General features: G+C 36.1%; 1 protein-coding gene across 2 annotated transcripts in view; it reads right to left on the bottom strand.

The window, feature by feature from the left end:
- The window catches only part of LOC114666914 (uncharacterized), a 67,449-nt gene that overhangs the window by 39,551 nt on the left and 9,221 nt on the right, over nt 1-18,677 (bottom strand). For both annotated transcript variants that reach the window (XM_028821955.2, XM_051920081.1), the window contains exon 2: nt 670-999. In XM_028821955.2, the coding sequence (XP_028677788.1) occupies nt 670-999 (330 nt within the window). The remainder of the gene's footprint in view (nt 1-669; nt 1,000-18,677) is intronic.

The following is an 18,677-nucleotide window of genomic DNA, read 5'->3' as shown; positions in this document are numbered from 1 at the left end:
TGGTTGAAAAGAACACCGGATGTAGCAGATGCAATGGAGTACAAAAAGAGATAGTGGCAACAAATGCAGAAGGCAATCTACAATGAAGCAAAGTAAAATGCTTGTTAAGAAGTTTCACACACAAAAGAAGACAGTGAGCTAATGAATGAATATGTAAGTAGAGAGAAATGTTTTAGGGGGATTATAAAGCAGATTGAAAAAATAAGATAAGAAATGACATGGGAATTAAAATATTAAACTTGGACCTTAATCAAGTCAATTGTTGTTTATAACAATGGTGGAGGTGGCGACCAAAAAAGTAAAATGAAAGACATTTATAGGAGTGTTTGTATGCTGAAGTGGAGCCAAAGGGATAAATACTAAAGTGGAAAGCTCTTTTCAAACCGAAAGACCTAAAGGTAAATACAGGGAAGTCCAACATAAAGGTTGGTGACAGGAAGCATGAAGGTCTCGGAAAGCTGATGGTTGAAAGGAGAAAGTGGAATGAAGCCAAGAAGGAGTCAAAAGGAAGATTTAAGAGAAATAGTAATAAAGAGTATGAGAATATTCAAGTAATGGCAGATAAAGCAAATCTTTTCATGCATAAATATGTAAAATGTTTATAAACTCTGTCATATTTTATGACTTTTGATGAACATAGAAATGTATTTAGTATGTAGGAATCCTTACCTCTAATTGAAATTTTGTAGGAAACACTCTGGATTTCCCCACTTTCATATGTAAGACGTCCTATGTAGGTTCCAGTGTCTTGATATGTCAGATTTTTTATTGTCAATAAAAAGTGAGTATTATTTACAATCACTCTATCTAAGAACTTTGTATACACTTTGACATTCTGTCTGTTCGCTTTTGCAACTACTAACTCTTTACCATCTTTTGTTACAAACTCCCAAGCAATCTCAACGGTTGAGTTGACTTCTAGCCCATGTCCCAGGATGATGTCCTGCCCTGATGATCCTTGAATTAAATATTCCTGTTTTTGTGAAGCAGTGCACTTCTCTGCAAGTAAACAAAAAAAAAAGAAAGAGATCAATAATATATTTTGCAAATACATAAATATGCATATTTACAGTTTGCCTTCATATTCACTTATGTTTACTTAATATGCAGCCTAATACAATATCGTTTTGCACTGGTTAGTCCTAGTGCCTCAGAGATCCAGAGTTGCTTGTGAGGAGTTTGCAGGTTCTCCCAGTTTCTAAAAACTTCCCAGAGAATTTCTATTTTCCTTCTCACATCCCCAAAGACACATGGGGTATTTTAACTGTGGAATCTAAATGGGCCCAGTGTGACTACGCCTTGAGGTACCCTGGTGCCTTATACAGGGCTTGTCTAGTCATATGCCAGATGCTACCAAGGTAGCAAAAATGGAAGAACAACTACCATAAAGTGCTACAATATAGTTGGAATGGTGTTTTCCACAGTTTGATCTAGGTAACTTTAACCTGAATTATACAATTCTTCCTCTTAATACTATTATATAAAGTTTATAATAAAACATTTTCTATTTTTTATGAAGTGTCTGAATTATTATCTGCTTTGTCTCTGTTCAACGTTTATAAACAGACAACAATACATTTAGATAATTTTTCTCCTTAGCTGTTTTTTGCTGCTAACTCTTAACATAATTTAATCTATATTTTATACAGTGCCTCTGTGTAGTGCACATATACCAAGTGATCTGTAGTAGATTTTTTTTTTTTGCTGTTGAATCACTGTATCAATGAGTTTCTCAGGCTCAAGCCATATCAGACACAGAAATGAACTAGCACGCTTCTGGTTTACAGTTCATTTCTTTAGCCACAAGACCATATTGCATGACAAATCTTAATGTGGAGTTATTGTCATCAGTTTAAAGAATGAATCTATGCAAAAGGACTACAGACATAATTTACTGTATATAGTGCTCTTCTTTACAGAAAACATCCAAAAGCACTTAATGGTTATATGTGATAGTGATATGTATGTTATTTACCTCGTGTAGTTATTAGTGATGTTAGAGAGAAAAGCCAAGCAAAATGACACCTTTTATTGGCTAATTGATGTTAGAGAAAAAATTCTAATCTCATACTTTCACAGAAAATGAAAGTGGCAAAGTTTCAGCTTGAATGGTTGTTGGCAACCAAAGCTGAATGATACCAAACAATATCAAAACTATCAAAAAATATCATATTACTCATGTCACATAATCCACATGCCAAGACATCCAGCTGTATGCTCACAATATCTCAAACTCATATATTATTACCTACATATTGTTAAAAAGAGAACAGTTCTGGTAAAACATAGAAAAAAATTCACTGCACATTCAAATGTCCCCAAGGTTTAGATTTGTGATCACATTTACAGTCATACCTGTGACCAAGATTTGGAGTACCTTTTGATTCTTTATATTAGATTAGATTAGATTAGAACAGATTAGATTAGATAAACTTTAATAATCCCATGGGGAAATTCAGAGGCATACGGCAGCAGAAACATAAAAAACAAGGTTACTGACTCACAGAATAAATAATACAGCCAATCCATTAAACAATCAATCAATCAGTAAATAAATAAATAAGTATTATTCAGATATTTCATAATGATATTGCAAAATGAATTTAATGAGTACCCCGGGAGTAAGCAGTGAATTTTGCCTGATAGCAGTGGGCAAAAAGATACCAAGAGGTGCTTCTTAGCACACCATGGTGGAATGACCCTGTGGATAAACGTGCTCCATTGAGGGATTTTTCATGATGGCATCAAATTTTGTCACCAATGGCAGTCTGTGAAACTGCACAGATGAATTAAGCTTCAGCCTTATGGACAAACACAAGGCATGTTCTCTTCCTGATAATTTTCTACTAGTTTTTCTTTAACTTTTATCTTTATTTGTCCTCATCTCAGACTGCACTTCTTGGTATGATGACATCACATGAAGCACAATGCTAGCCAATGAATCAGCTGTTACTGAGCTGGATTCCTGACCAATGAATTAGTGGGGAGGTGGGTCTTCAATCTGAATGCTAATTCCCATTTGAGCATGCTCCTTTTTTATTCACAAGAGTGTTTTTTTCTGAAAAGTTTATTTAGAAATATTTCAGTAAAAATACATGTGTTTTGAGATTGTCAGCATACGACTAGATAACATGGCATGTGAATTATGTTACCCAAGGTTTTTGCATGGACATTTTTTGAAAGTGATAACTGTGGTCCTGCATTGGTCACTCTAGATGTCAATAAAGGCTAAAACTTTTTGATCTCTGTTGGCCATGAAAACATGAGATTAAAAATGTTTCTCCGCCATCACTACAAACCACATGGGATAATATCATAAAAAATGCCATTTTTGGGTGGAATACACCCAGAGAAACAATTATTTATGATTGTTTATGTGATAACTAGTGGAAATGTCAAGTCAATGACAATAAACTGCAAAATGCATAGTCAGAATAGTTTTGTACATAATAACCATTATACAATACAGCAACAGCATACTGCACGATAACATGCAGTGAATACACTTGACTTATAGTTTTCCTACTCTTTCTCTGTATGTTTAGCATTAATTTTCTCAGAGGTTGATGTGCTTGCTACTTCCTGAGCAGTTTTTGTTTTCTCCACCTTTGCGGCCCGCTTCTTCTCTTCTTTCATCGGCATCTTTTCATGTTAAAACTGATTAAGTCAGTTTTTGTGTTTCAATTACTTTGTATGTTTTTTGTAATTTTTCACTTAAGCTGGCACTTAAGTCTTCAATCTGCCTAAAGAAAGATTTAAGATATGAAGAGATAGAGGAAGTGACGCCAAAGGTGGTAAGGATGAGAACATCACCCGTATGCATGCACCACACGGCTGCCCTGCTGAGTGTGGCCAAGAGTTGATTCTACAATAAAGTCAAATAAGTCAAAAAAGAGTAATACAAATCATCACCCTGAAAGTGGACAGTAGAGGTCACGTAGTATATTTGTACCAAATTTGAGGTCAATAGGTCAAACGGTGTGCGAGCTACAAATGATTTAAAATCCAGGACAGACAAACAAACAGCCACAGTAGCATATTATATAAGAAGAAAAATAAAATATAAGACAGAAACAGACAGATGATGTGCTACATATTCAATGTGCTTTCGTTTTACCACTGTTATAATAACGTTGCTCCTGCTCCTTCCATTCTGATCTTTGGATTCATGCATTGAATATAACTGGCCAAAGGTTCTCTGCAATTTTAGCCCCTTTCTTTTCTTGCCAGTGTCTCTAACAGTCCTTGAAGTGCCAAACACTGATGAATAGAAAGAGTTCCCCGATACCAGGCCAGGACTAAAAGGGTCCATAGGCCGTGTGCATGGAGTGATTCAATAGAATCTTAAATGCTGCCTTGCTGATTTCCACTGGATACATTCTCTAGATCTGTTGAGTGTTTTCATTGAGATTTGGGCTGCTGACCAGTACAAGATACCAGGCTATGCTTCTAATTTAAATATAGATTTTAATAACTGGTTGTTCTAGAAATTGTGACAACTATGGCTTATTTATATCAAATAAATTACAAATTTTGGTACGATGTATTTATACATTTTTTACATTTCTTATTAGACTAAAGGTCACTGTCCCTGTTTTTACATAGGGTCTGTCTTTTATTTATTTCTTTTAAAATGAGTTGAAATCCTTCATGTATTGTGTGTGTTGTATTCTCCAAAAAGTTGATCACATAAAAAAATGTAAAAAGTCCTGAATCTTGCGATCACATGGTACACCATACAGTTCTAGGCAATACTACTGTAGGTTTTATGAAGAAAAGTATGGGCAAAGTGATTAACCAGTTCTTAAGTCAAAAATAAGTATTTTTAAATAGCTGTTTAAAGAAACTCGGGTCACTGTAGAGATCCAAAAACAGGATTTATACAGGTCTGCTTTTGATCTGCAGATAAAACCATTGCTGTAGTGCTGTAAAGTAAATGCACAGCAACTAATACAGCAATTGTAACAGCAATGCCATCAAAATATTTTATCAGGTAGTCCTATTTTATAAAAGCTTTTCAAGTGCTCCATATTATAAAGTCACCTTTATTTTGTAGAATTTTTAAGCTGGGGAAAGCAGGTCTTAGAGATGAAATGTATGTTAAAACAGTGTGAAAGATGTTACACTATTATTCCAGAATTATCTCCCACTTAAAGAATTCCTGTTTTTTTCTGAATTTAAAAATGAATACATTTCACTCATCCACTGTTTCACTGTATCATAAATACAGCAGAGTATCATCAAATACAAAATAACATCAATATTGTGTTTAAAAATAATGTCTTAATCATTTAATGCTGAAAGAAAATAGAACTGGTCCTAATGAATGAACCCTCAGGGACGTCACTTCTAGCTATGGACAGGGCAAAGAAACATTGTCTTCATGCTTCTACATATGAAAATGATTTGATAATTAAACTAACAGACCTGTGCCTGGATGTTCCATCAGGGTGACTTAAGTGCACAGCCTGAACCCTCCCCACAAAGGGTCCTTTGCGTATGTAAGAGAAAAAAATGCCTAATAACAGGAAAAGTGCATGCATTCACAACAATCTGCTGTTCATACGATATCCCTACTTTGAAGCAATTGACAACATTAATATTGCAATAAGAGCACAGAGTGAGAATGACACTTCTTTTGTTAATCCTAAGCAGTTACATTCCATTAACATGCAAGTCATCTGTGATACAAAAAATGAGACTGACAAACGTTATGGCTCAGTTTGACTGGATCAACCCATGATTCATTCATTTTGAGGCAAAGTACTGTTGATCAGATGACTTGCTGGATGTGCTGCACGTGAGGACGTAAGGTAACTGGCTGAACCCTCAGTGTTTTATATGGCCTATTAAGCTTGCCACTTTCATTGTAACAGAAATCATGTCATCACATGTGTGCCAGGTAATAGCAGCTCAGACTCTGGTGCCTTATGACTTTCTCAGACCCCCATTGGGGAGAGCAGAGGTACTTCAATGCCTTTGGACTCCACATATGCAGGTGGTGTTAATTTGATATGTAATGAGGAAGGCCAGCCAATGAAGGTCTGTAGTATTGTGATTGATAATGTATAAGGTGATTAGCATAGTACATGTACGCTTGTCAGTATGTGTATCTGGGTTCCACTCCTCCGAGGCCTCTGCCTTCAACTGCTGCCCAGGTCACATTGCAACCAGGCTATTCATCTTGCAAGTGTTGGGCTCACAGGAGGGATAATGTGAGAAGTGCAGGAGAGGCTTCAAGTAGACCTGTCAACCCTCTGCCTTATGAGGAGTCAATTTAGGTGGTACAGGTGTTTACTAGAGACCTTGTGGAGGTCTTACAGGCACGACCAGCTGGGAGAAGACCCCGGGAAAGACACAGGGATTGCTGGGAAGATAAAATCTCCTAGATGGCCTGGAACACCAAGGAATCCCAAAATATAAGCTGGCAAGTGAGGTTGGGGAAAAGGATGTATGAGCCTCACTGCTAAAACTTTTGTCCCTTCAACCTGGTTCTAGATAAGTGGTGAAAAATGAATGGATGTATGAATGAATGAATGAATGAATGAATGAATGAATGGTTGTTTCAGGGTGGCAACTAGGTGGGGTTTGAGGCATGATCATATATGACATTTACAAGATGATTGTGATTTATAAATGTAAATTGTGTAGAAATGTGCATACAGCAGGTTTTATAAATCTGATTTTATTTATTTATTTTTTTATTTGACTTGCACATTTTTCACGGTCAAATCCACACAAAGGTTTACAAATGAGACCCCAGGTGTCTCATAGGCTTCTTTTATGCGATTGTACATTTGATGTGTTATTGTACCGCAAAACAAAAAATGGTCATTCAAAATGAGAACCCAGAAGTGCAGAGAACAGAATAATTTTTCAAAGGTATAATATAAAATTTGAAAAAGTACTTTGAACAAATCATATATACTGTAGCTGAACTAATCATAATGACCTTACATTCAGAAAAAGGCTGATATCACCACTTTTAGCAGCTTTTGTCACCGACACAGATATGAAAAACAATATGGGAGACAGTGAGATCACTGCAGAATATAACATGGCCCCAAAAACCCTAAACCCCCTTTTCTGTTTTTTAATTTATCAGGACACAAAAACCCTCAGCTACAAGTCATCTTTTGCCACAACATGGCACATGCCTTTTAAAAATGATTCATTAATGTTTGTTAACAGTGATATAGGAAGAAAGCTGATTTTCCACAGATGCACTCATCTATTAGTTTGTTACATTCATAGCGATACACAAATGAACCAAACAAGGAGATGAAGTTGACCTGGCATTATTATTAGTTCAATCACTGTACCTGATATATTATTGAGTTATGTGATGTTGATAATTTATGAGTATTTGAGTGTGCCTAGTGAGGGTGTCTTCAGTGGATGTAGTGAGGTGAAGGGTGGCTTCGACACCCTAGACCCAGTGCCAGGTAAGCCATCTAAATTCTCAGGTTTATGTAGAAGAATACTATGATCAATAGTATTAAAAGCAGCACTTACATATGAAACATGATAATGGTGGCATTTCTTGTATTGGAGGAGATAAGGCCATTACTTACAATACAAGTTAAAGCAGTTTCTGGGCTGTGGCAGCATGAAAATTGTATCAGGGTAATTTTCATTATAAAAGAATTGAATGGGATCAATGTTGCAGTTTTGTCTAAAATCCACAAATAAACAGTATTAATTTCCATCTCTTAGTGGCCCGATTTAAAATAGTTCACTCGTCTTTTCTATCAGCACCTTTCAGGTTTTTGAGTTGCATGTCAGTCATTTTTGACTGCTATTCATTCGTCCTCTTGATGTTTAATCTTTGACTTTTATAGGCATTTGGTGGTAAGCACTTTTTTGATGTAAGGTAAATCCTTTATATTCCACTTAACTATTGATGAAATCCAATTTTTTATTGCTCGTCTTTTAGCTGGTGGTATGTTTAATAACTTTCTCAAGCATAAAATTCCAAAAGCAGCTTTTACTCCACACCTCAACTTTTATAATGAGATGGAGTTCCCAGTTCATTGTCTGCCAATCCACCTTCTAAATCTAATCCTCTTTTACAGGGTGATCAAAATCAAGTTCCTACTTTAGCTGTGTTGAAAATGCTGGAACATAATGCAACATACAAGTCTCATAAATTATATTAAAAAATAATTTGTTTCAGGAGTATGTCTTCTTGAGGTTTGCTTCAGCAGGAGTAGAGATATTTTTCTGAAATTATTGTTCACATAAGAATTATGTCAAAGCAAGAGATTATATGTGCTAAACATACACAGTATCTTCACTGGATAAAGATAACATTTTTAAATTTCATTTTACTGTGTAATGTACATGTTTTGTTTTGAACATATGACCTGTAATATACTGTGCCCATTTTTTGGTAGCATCATTAGCCCCTTGCTGTGAAGCAAGCAGCTGGACATATTGGAAAGTGCATAGTAAAGTCCTCCTACAATACTGTGTGGTTATGTTGAAATTTTGAATGGCTGCTAGGTAATGTGTAGCTTTACTAATAAATAAATAAACTGCTTTATTTGCTGAACAGACAGACAGTACAGTTATCAAAGGTTTCAGCCTTTTTAAACACTTATGAAAAAAATGTAATGGCAGCATTTAGGAATTCAGATGGCTGTGTATACAGTATACCGATAGGGAGATTTGAAAAATAAAGATCATCAGATAACTATACAAAGTTGTCGGTTACTTCACAGCGTGTTTCTAACTGGTACACCTGCTTCCATTTCCTGTTGATTCTGTCTTTTACAGTTCTGCAGTTTCTCTTGCCACCACCGAGAAGTCAAGCAAAATGAAACCTTTTATTGGCTAACTGAACAGATTACAATATGCAAGCTTCTGTGGCAGCTAAAGAATCTTCTTCAGGCAAGACGTAAATAAATAAGCAAATAAATAAATAATCCCACACTATGGTCTGAACACATACCAGAATGACTAAAAGCAAAAAAATTAAAACAAAAGAAACGTCTTACTTGGCTGTCCCAGTCCCAGTGAGACATTATGCAGGTGTATTGCTGTTGGTATAAAGGAGCCCTATAGCAATTCTTCACACACTTCTGCTGAATAATTCATAGGCTGAAAGTCCTCAATGTGTCAGAGAGAGGATGTGCATCATTGTTCATAATGACACTCGGTTTTGTTTAATTTTCTCCTTTGCTAAGACCTCCAGGGGGTCCAGAGTGTGTCCCATAACTGAGACTGTCCTTTTATTTAGCTTGATGATTCAGTGGGACTTAAAGTGATGTTACCAGCCCAGTACACAACAGCATAGAAAATCACACAAGTCATCACAGAGTTATAGAGTTATAGCTTAATTAATATTATTTAATAGAACATTAAGAGTATGTACAGCCATCCATCCATCCATTTTCCAACCCGCTGAATCCGAACACAGGGTCACGGGGGTCTGCTGGAGCCTATCCCAGCCAACACAGGGCACAAGGCAGGAACCAATCCTGGGCAGGGTGCCAACCCACCACAGGACACACACAAACACACCCACACACCAAGCACACACTAGGGCCAATTTAGAATCGCCAATCCACCTAACCTGCATGTCTTTGGACTGTGGGAGGAAACCGGAGCGCCCGGAGGAAACCCACGCAGACACGGGGAGAACATGCAAACTCCACACAGGGAGGACCCGGGAAGCGAACCCAGGTCCCCAGATCTCTCAACTGCGAGGCAGCAGCACTACCCACTGCGCCACCGTGCCGCCGAGTATGTACATTTAGTTTGAAATACAAAAATGAATTTAAACATTTATGCTTTAGGTATGAAATGATTAGTACATACGGCACTCAGAAAGCCGGCAACGAGGGAAATGTTTTTCTACTTTTAAGTGACAGGTGTATTTCTCCCTAATGGATGACGTATACAAAATGAATCATAATAGTTACTTATTTAGCTTATCTGACTTTACTGAAGCCCAGCGAGCTTAGAAGTTTGCATTTCTGAGAAGTGAACTGCAAATCCAATCTACCGTAAAATTAGCACTACTATTCTTTCCAGAGAATGCTCTCGTGTTACATCCTAACTTTCAGTTTAAACAATAGCACTTTGTCAAGTAAAATGATTTTACTTATTAGCATCTTTTAAGCAATGATATTTAAAGAGTTTGGGAAAAAGAAAGATCAGTTCACAGACAGAACTAGGTGAAAAACATCTGTGCGTTAATGTTGAAATGAAAGTCTGGTTTTTCGTTGATGTATTTTCTTATGTTATTACAACAATAATTTTGAAATATCTGCACAATATTTATTCATTTATTTAATTTATTTATGTCTATGTATCAATTGATTGATAAATTGATTGGCTATATTATTTGTCCTGTGTGTGAGTCTGTGTTCTTGTTTTTTATGTTTCTGCTGCTGTATGTATTTGTATTAGCTAATGGGGTTAAAAATGTATCTAATCTATTCTAAATCTAACAATCTAATTGTAGAATTAGTATTATTTGCGCTATTATTATTGCCACATTCATGGGTCATTTCTTCATTGTACCCATTGTTGCCAAGACAGCCTTGGTCAAACATGAATTTGAACTGAATTAAACAGTCCTGATAATGGATTATTCTTAGTTTTTGTTGTTGCTGATGTTGTTGTTATTATTATTATTATTATTATTATCATCATTAACATATTGTTTTCAACATAACTTAACCCAGTTTAGGGTTGTCAAGCACCAGAGCCGTATACTTACACAAGGCTGGGAGGAGCCCAGGATGGAGCACCATTACATCACAGGGTTTACTCCTACATACACACACATTCACACTGGCTTAGTTTATAAAAAAAAAAAAAAAAATAACAGTAAGCCTAAAATGCGCACTTTTTGAGATGAGGGAGTACGCGGAGGCTCAGAGAACATGCAGACTCAATGTGGACAACAACTGATCACAGAAGTCATATCTAAGATACTGGATTCTTGAGGCTTAAGTGCTAAACAAGGCACAATCGTGATACATTATTATTATTATTTTTATTATAGAAATATACAGTAGAGCTTATAAGACCAACATTTGATCTGCATCCTTTGTTTCAAACTAGGCATCAAATCATATTGGTAATAGATAGATTGGGTGATGCAGTAGCTAGCATTGCTGCCTGATGTCCCCCACCATCCTGCATTCTTGGCTTGGTAATGCTGTGGATTTCTTTCAAATATTGTTCAGATGTCACTCTGAAAAAGGTTTCATATATATAGTGGACTATAAGGGACACTTGTGTTTCATCCCTGAACCCAAATGTTGACCAAAAGAATAAAATTAAAAATAGAAAATGCTTTAATTACTAAAAACAGGTGAACTGTAAAAACAATAATCTCAAAACCACACAGGGCCTTAAAAATAACAAAAAAAACTCAAGTCTTCTGGCTCTCCTCTTTACCCTTTACACACTCTTTCACCTATAACCTCCTTTACTTGTCCAGCTACTTAGCAGTGGTGTCCTCCCAACTCCAAGCCCCCAAATACTGACTGCAGGGGTCTGTTAATCCCAGATCAAGAAACCCTACACTAGGGGGGCTCTGACCCTTGCTCATTTCGCTCGCCAACCCCCCAGGCAGGCGCTACATGCTAGCCACTTCACTAATCTGCCGCTCGCATATGGGGAAGCGGATGTACAATTCAAACATTGTTATTTTCTTGGGAATTGTTACATATGCATACATAGAACTAACCATTTTACATTACAGCAAGTGATTAACCATAGTAAAAAATAGTAAAACGTAATAAATTGAAAGAAAATTATGTATCATGTTGCATTAGAGGTATTTGTTGTGTTATACTTTTTTGATCTTTTTGGCTTTGAAATTAACACGCAAATACTTTTTTAAACTTACACTTTTACTGTAAAACTTCAGTAAAACAATTTTTTGAATTGACTTTTTATCAATATCGTATTGAATTTTGATTCCGTGTTTGGACTTACATCATGACAATACAACGTATAACTGCCCGTGAGTTTCTTTCTCCAATAAATAAACTGACTTTTTGTAATATATGTCCCTGTGATTTGTTAATTGTCATAGCAAAAGCTATTCTTACGGGAAACTGTAAACGTTTTAATATGATTGGAACATCAAGATCTAATGTCATCCACGCAAGATGTACTACATTACCTTTCTTGTCAACAATTTTTGCGTTAATTTGTTTGACTTCATCGTTTCTCGGTGTTAGGATTGCCCGTGTACTCATTTCTTCTGTTGATAACCCTTTGGGATGAAGTTCAGTAAGATTTGGACATAATAAGTCTTTTTTTATTGGGTACTTAAAGTGAGGAAAACATAAAAATTTAGAAGAGCTGAGAACACAGGAACTGTTTCTCACAAAAGCATTCACACAAATGAGAGATGGTGTGGTTGTAAATGGTTGACAGCAGGGCGGGACTTGAAAAAATCTCTTGGAAAAACTCTTGTCTCAACATTTTCTTTAATAATATATCTATACATATTAATAAAAGGCAAAGCCCTCACTGACTCACTGACTGACTGACTGACTGATTGACTGACTGACTGACTGACTCACTCATCACTAATTCTCGAACTTCCCGTGTAGGTGGAAGGCTGAAATTTGGCAGGCTCATTCCTTACAGCTTACTTACAAAAGTTAGGCAGGTTTCATTTCGAAATTCTACGCGTAATGGTCATAACTGGAACATATTTTTTTGTCCATACACTGTAATGGAGGAGGCGGAGTCACGTATCGCGTCATCACGCCTCCTACGTAATCACGTGAACTAAAAACAAGGAAGAGATTTACAGCACGAGTCAAACGCGGGAACGAAGGTAAATGACGTTAATTTTTGACTGTCTTTTAATACTGTGTAAGCATACATATTAACACATGTGCAATTAAACGTGTGCATTTACGGGGTGATTTCTCAGGCTTAAAAGCTCGCCTTTTATCAAACGCGGGAACAAAGGTAACTGACGTTGTTCACTGTCTTTTAATACTGTGTAACCATACATATTAACACATGAGCAATTAAACGTGTGCATTTACGGGGTGATTTCTCAGGCTTAAAAGCTCGCCTTTTACTAAAAAGGTAAATACAAAACTATTTTCAATCAGTTTATTGAAACGCTCCCGTTAAGGATTGCAATAACATATTCGCGAGATAAAAGAACGAAGTAGGGGGAAATGAAGGAAGAGCCGCAAACAGCGAAGAGCAAAAAATTAATTAAACAATTGAGAAGGGAGCGAGTGAAGCATACAAGCATGTTCATAAGGGAAACAAAGCATGGTGTAAAACGTAAGTTTAAATTACGTTTATAGAAACGCTCCCGCTGTGGATTGCAATAACATATTCGCGAGATAAAAGTTTAATGAGAAGACACGAGGTATAAACGAACCACACGCCGTGGCGCAACATTAGGGGCAACAGTTTCAACTATTCTATGATCTGCTTCTCGCAACTGAAAGACGGCACATGGCGGATGTTAGCCGACTTGCTGACCGCAACGTTAGGGGCTTCAACTCTGGCGCTGACGCCGCATCTCAGTGCCAACACTTTGCAGACTGTACTTAAAAGACACGCCCTCCTCACTGGACAGTTAAAAAGACCAATCAAACTAACGATGACATCAAGTATTACCCAATCAAAAGTAGGAAAGGAGGCATCTTCATAAAATGCGTGTGGGATGATTTGCATGAGACGCTGCTTTAAAAAAAAATGATAAAAAAAATACGGGACAAATCCCATCCAGTATTGATTCAAAACGGGACGCGCAATTTCATTCTCAAATGCGGCACGATTCCGTATTTTAAAGGACGGGTGGCAACCCTACACTGCCAGGTAACCACCCATACAATCAGATTGTGATTCAGACTAGGAATGCAATGAATGTAATTACCCCAATCTACATACAAGGTGAAAGTCTTGGAACATTCAAAGATGATGGTTTGGGATAAGTACACCATACAACATAAATAAAGGCTTATGAAGCCTTGAACCGAAAAAAGCAAGATCTCAGAGATCGTAAAAAAAAAATAGGAGGTAATGTCGTTTTACTCGCTGTAGATTTTAGTCAAACATTACCAGTTATTCCACGAGGGAGACCAGCAGATGAACTCAACGCGTGTTTAAAATCCATGCTTCTCCCACGCTCGTTTATATGTCGCGTGTTCTCGGGTAGGTACACCAAAAAATGTACAAATTTAAGCATGTAATGGGCAAACTAAAAATGAGGTATACCCGAAGGCACTGCAGTAGTACTTAATGTAACTTTACTTCTTAAATGTTAATGTTTTACTGTTTAATAATTTATACGCTTCTTATATGTTGTTCAAATTCTTTTAGCAAAATACCAGTGACAGCGCAATGCACGATAACATGGAGTGAATACACCATATGCATCCGCCCACGGCCGCCCTGGTGTGCGCAGATAGGAGTTGATTCTACAATAAAATAAAATAAAGATAAAAAGAGTAATACAATCATCACCCATAAAGCGGATAGTAGACGTGACGTACTATATGTGTACCAGATTTCAAGTCAATAGCTGAAACGGTTTGCGAGCTACAGGTGATTTAAAATCCTGGACAGACAAACGAATAGCCACGGTAGCAAATTACAGAAGAAGATTTTACTGTTTAATAATTTATATTTATATGAAATGTGCTTCTTATATATTACTTCATATTCTCATATGATAATGATGTTAATGTTGTTTATATTGATTTCTATTTTATTGAAACTGCATGTATGTGTGTATACGTATGTGTGTATATATGTATATATATATATATATATATATATATATATATATATATATATATATATATATATATATATGTGTATACATATATATGTGTATATATATATATATAATATATATATACTAGCAAAATACCCGCGCTTCGCAGCGGAGAAGTAGTGTGTTAAAGAGGTTATGAAAAAGTAAAGGAAACATTTTTAAAATAACGTAACATGATTGTCAATGTAATTGTGTTGTCATTGTTATGAGTGTTGCTGTCATATATATATATATATTTATACACATATATTATATATATATACTAGCAAAATACCCGCGCTTCGCAGCGGAGAAGTAGTGTGTTAAAGAGGTTATGTAAACATATATATACATAAACATATATATTCATATATATATATATACATATACACATCCACATATATATACATATATCAACATATATATACACATACAGACACATATATACATATACATATTTGTATATCTACATATATATACACATATATACATATACTTATTTGTATATCTACATATATATATATACACATATATACATATACATATTTGTATATCTACATATATATACACATATATACATATACATACATATCTATCTACATACATACACATATATCTATCTATCTATATATATATATACACATACATACATATCTATCTATATATATATATATATCTATCTATCTATATATATATATATATATATATATATATATATATATATATATATATATATATATATATATATATATATATATATATATGATTACCCAGTGGATTCGCTCACTGAGTGCAAGAGAAAAAAATAAAATGTATGTATAAAATAAGTTTAATTGCCAAATTTATTTTTCCACAAATAAAGGGCACTTACAATAACATAGAAATCAATATAAACAACATTAACATCATTATCATATGAGAATATGAAGTAATATATAAGAAGCACATTGCATATAAATATAAATTATTAAACAGTAAAATGTTCTTCTATAATACGCTACCGTGGCTATTCGTTTGTCTGTCCAGGATTTTAAATCACCTGTAGCTCGCAAACCGTTTCACCTATTGACTTGAAATTTGGTACACATATACTACGTCACGTCTACTATTCGCTTTCCCACACATATGAACAAATATATATATATATATATATATATACACATACATATACACACACATACACATATATACATATACATACATAGTGCGTTGCAACACGGGCTGTGATTGTTACATGGGAGGGAGAGGACAAATCACAGCTTCCCGCTTTCTAATCGGGCTTGTGATTGCTGCTTTGACGGATGCCCAGATCCCACAGTATTTCCCCTTAGGAGAGGCATTAGGCAAGTGTAATTGAATAGCGGTGCTGCAAGTTATTGCTCTTTTTATCTTTATTTTATTTTATTGTAGAGTCAACTGACAGCTGCGCGCACCAGTGCGTGCGTGGCGGATGCGTACGGCTGACGTTTTCATTGTCTACCACCTCCGCTAATCATTCTTGAGGCAGATTGAAGACTTAAGTGCCAGCTTAACTGAAAAATTAAAGAAAACATACAAAGTTTTACAAAAAATCAGTTTTAACGGGAAAAGATGCCGACGAAAGAAGAGAAGCAGCGGGACGCTAGGGTGAAGAGCTGCTCATTAAGCAGCAAGCTCATCAACCTCTGAGCAAACGAATGGTAAACGTACAGAGAAAGAGGATAAATACTATGAATGGTCATGTCAAGTATATTCACTCCACGTTATCGTGCAGTGCGCTGTTACTGGTATTTTGATAAAAGAATCTGAATAACATATAAGAAGCGTATAAATTATTAAACAGTAAAACATTAACATTTAAGAAGTAAAGATACATTGAGTACTACTGTAGTGCTTTCGGGTATAGTACATTTTTTGTTTGCCCATTACATGCATAAATGTATACATTTTTTGGTGTACCTACCCAAGAACACGCGACATGACCCGGCAGTTAAAAATTTATCGCTCCAGGAATTTTAACTCTGTTACAAAGTCATCTAATATGGTATTGCAAACGGCAGCGGGAGCGTTTCTATAAACTCAATTTAAACTTACTGTTTACACCGTGCTTTGAAGATGCATAGTATGCGACACGTGTTTCGCCGTAATTGTGGGCTCATCAGGAGTACACAGTCACTGCACTCCCTTACGGGAATCGATCCTCGGACGTAGAGGCGAAGCCCCTAACGTTGTGCCACGGCGTGTGGTTCGTTCATTTGACAGCATGTAGATCGTTGTAATTACATTGCAGGCATTCGTAGTCTGATTCACAATCTGATTGTATGGGTGGTTACCTACCAGGTAACGCTTGTGGTTGGTGAGCAAGTCGGCTAACTTCTGCCATGGTGCCCTCTTTCAGTTGCGAGAAGCAGATCATACAATGGTTGAAATAGTTTAATATATATAGCAAAATCACCGCGCTTCGCAGGGGCGAATATGGTATTGCAAACGGCAGCGTTTCTATAAACTTAATTTGAAGTTACGGTTTATACCGTGCTTTGTTTCATATTCTTTTCCTACTTTATCAATTGTGTAATGTGTTTTTTGAAGAGGTTTGATTGATGGAAGTGATCACTCCTGCTGCGTTCAGTCACTTCACGTGAGCCGCTCTCTTGTGTGATGTTGCGATGTCCACGGGTTTATTTAATGTTAGCTAAGACCCGGCAGTTAAAAGTTTCTCGCTACAGCAATTTTAACTATGTTACAAAGTGATGCAAACTCTCGTTTATACCTCGTGTCTTCTCATTAAACTTGTATCTCGCGAATATGGCATTGCAAACGGCAGCGGGAGCGTTTCTATAAAGTTAATTTAAGGTTAGGTTTATACCGTGCTTTTTTATACCTCGTGTCTTCTCATTAAACTTGTATCTCGCGAATATGGTATTGCAAACGGCAGCGGGAGCGTTTCTATAAAGTTAATTTAAGGTTAGGTTTATACCGTGCTTTTTTATACCTCGTGTCTTCTCATTAAACTTGTATCTCGCGAATATGGTATTGCAAACGGCAGCGGGAGCGTTTCTATAAAGTTAATTTAAGGTTAGGTTTATACCGTGCTTTTTTATACCTCGTGTCTTCTCATTAAACTTGTATCTCGCGAATATGGTATTGCAAACGGCAGCGGGAGCGTTTCTATAAAGTTAATTTAAGGTTAGGTTTATACCGTGCTTTTTTATACCTCGTGTCTTCTCATTAAACTTGTATCTCGCGAATATGGTATTGCAAACGGCAGCGGGAGCGTTTCTATAAAGTTAATTTAGACTTATGGTTTACACCGTGCTTTTTTATACCTCGTGTCTTATGAAGATGCTTGTATGCGTCACTCACTCGCTTCTTATTGTTTCGCTGCCTTGTCAATTGTGTAATGAGTGTTTTCTTCAGCGCTCTTTGGGGCTCCTCCTTCTTTTCTACGTACTGAGTTCACAGTCAGTTCACGTGATTACGTGGGAGGCGTGATGACGCGACACGCAACTCAGTCTCCTACGGCCATCTTGCTGCCTTCCATTACAGTATATGGACAAAAAAGAGGTTCCAGTTATGACCATTACGCTTTGAATTTCGAAATGAAACCTGCCTAACTTTTGTAAGTAAGCTGTAAGGAATGAGCCTGCCAAATTTCAGCCTTCCACCTACACGGGAAGTTGGAGAATTAGTGATGAGTCAGTCAGTCAGTCAGTCAGTGAGTGAGTCAGTCAGTGAGGGCTTTGCCTTTTATTATTATAGATATGTATATATGTATATATATGTATATATGCATATATATATGTATATATATATATATATATATATATGTATATATATATGTGTATATATATGTATATATATATATACATATATATAATATATGTGTATCTATAATAATAAAAGGCAAAGCCCTCACTGACTGACTCACTCACTG

Source organism: Erpetoichthys calabaricus, chromosome 16 (assembly GCF_900747795.2).
Source record: "Erpetoichthys calabaricus chromosome 16, fErpCal1.3, whole genome shotgun sequence".
Classification (NCBI taxonomy): Eukaryota; Metazoa; Chordata; class Cladistia; order Polypteriformes; family Polypteridae; genus Erpetoichthys; species Erpetoichthys calabaricus.
Note: the sequence above shows the minus strand (reverse complement) of the source record. Positions and strands in the feature narration are given on the sequence as shown.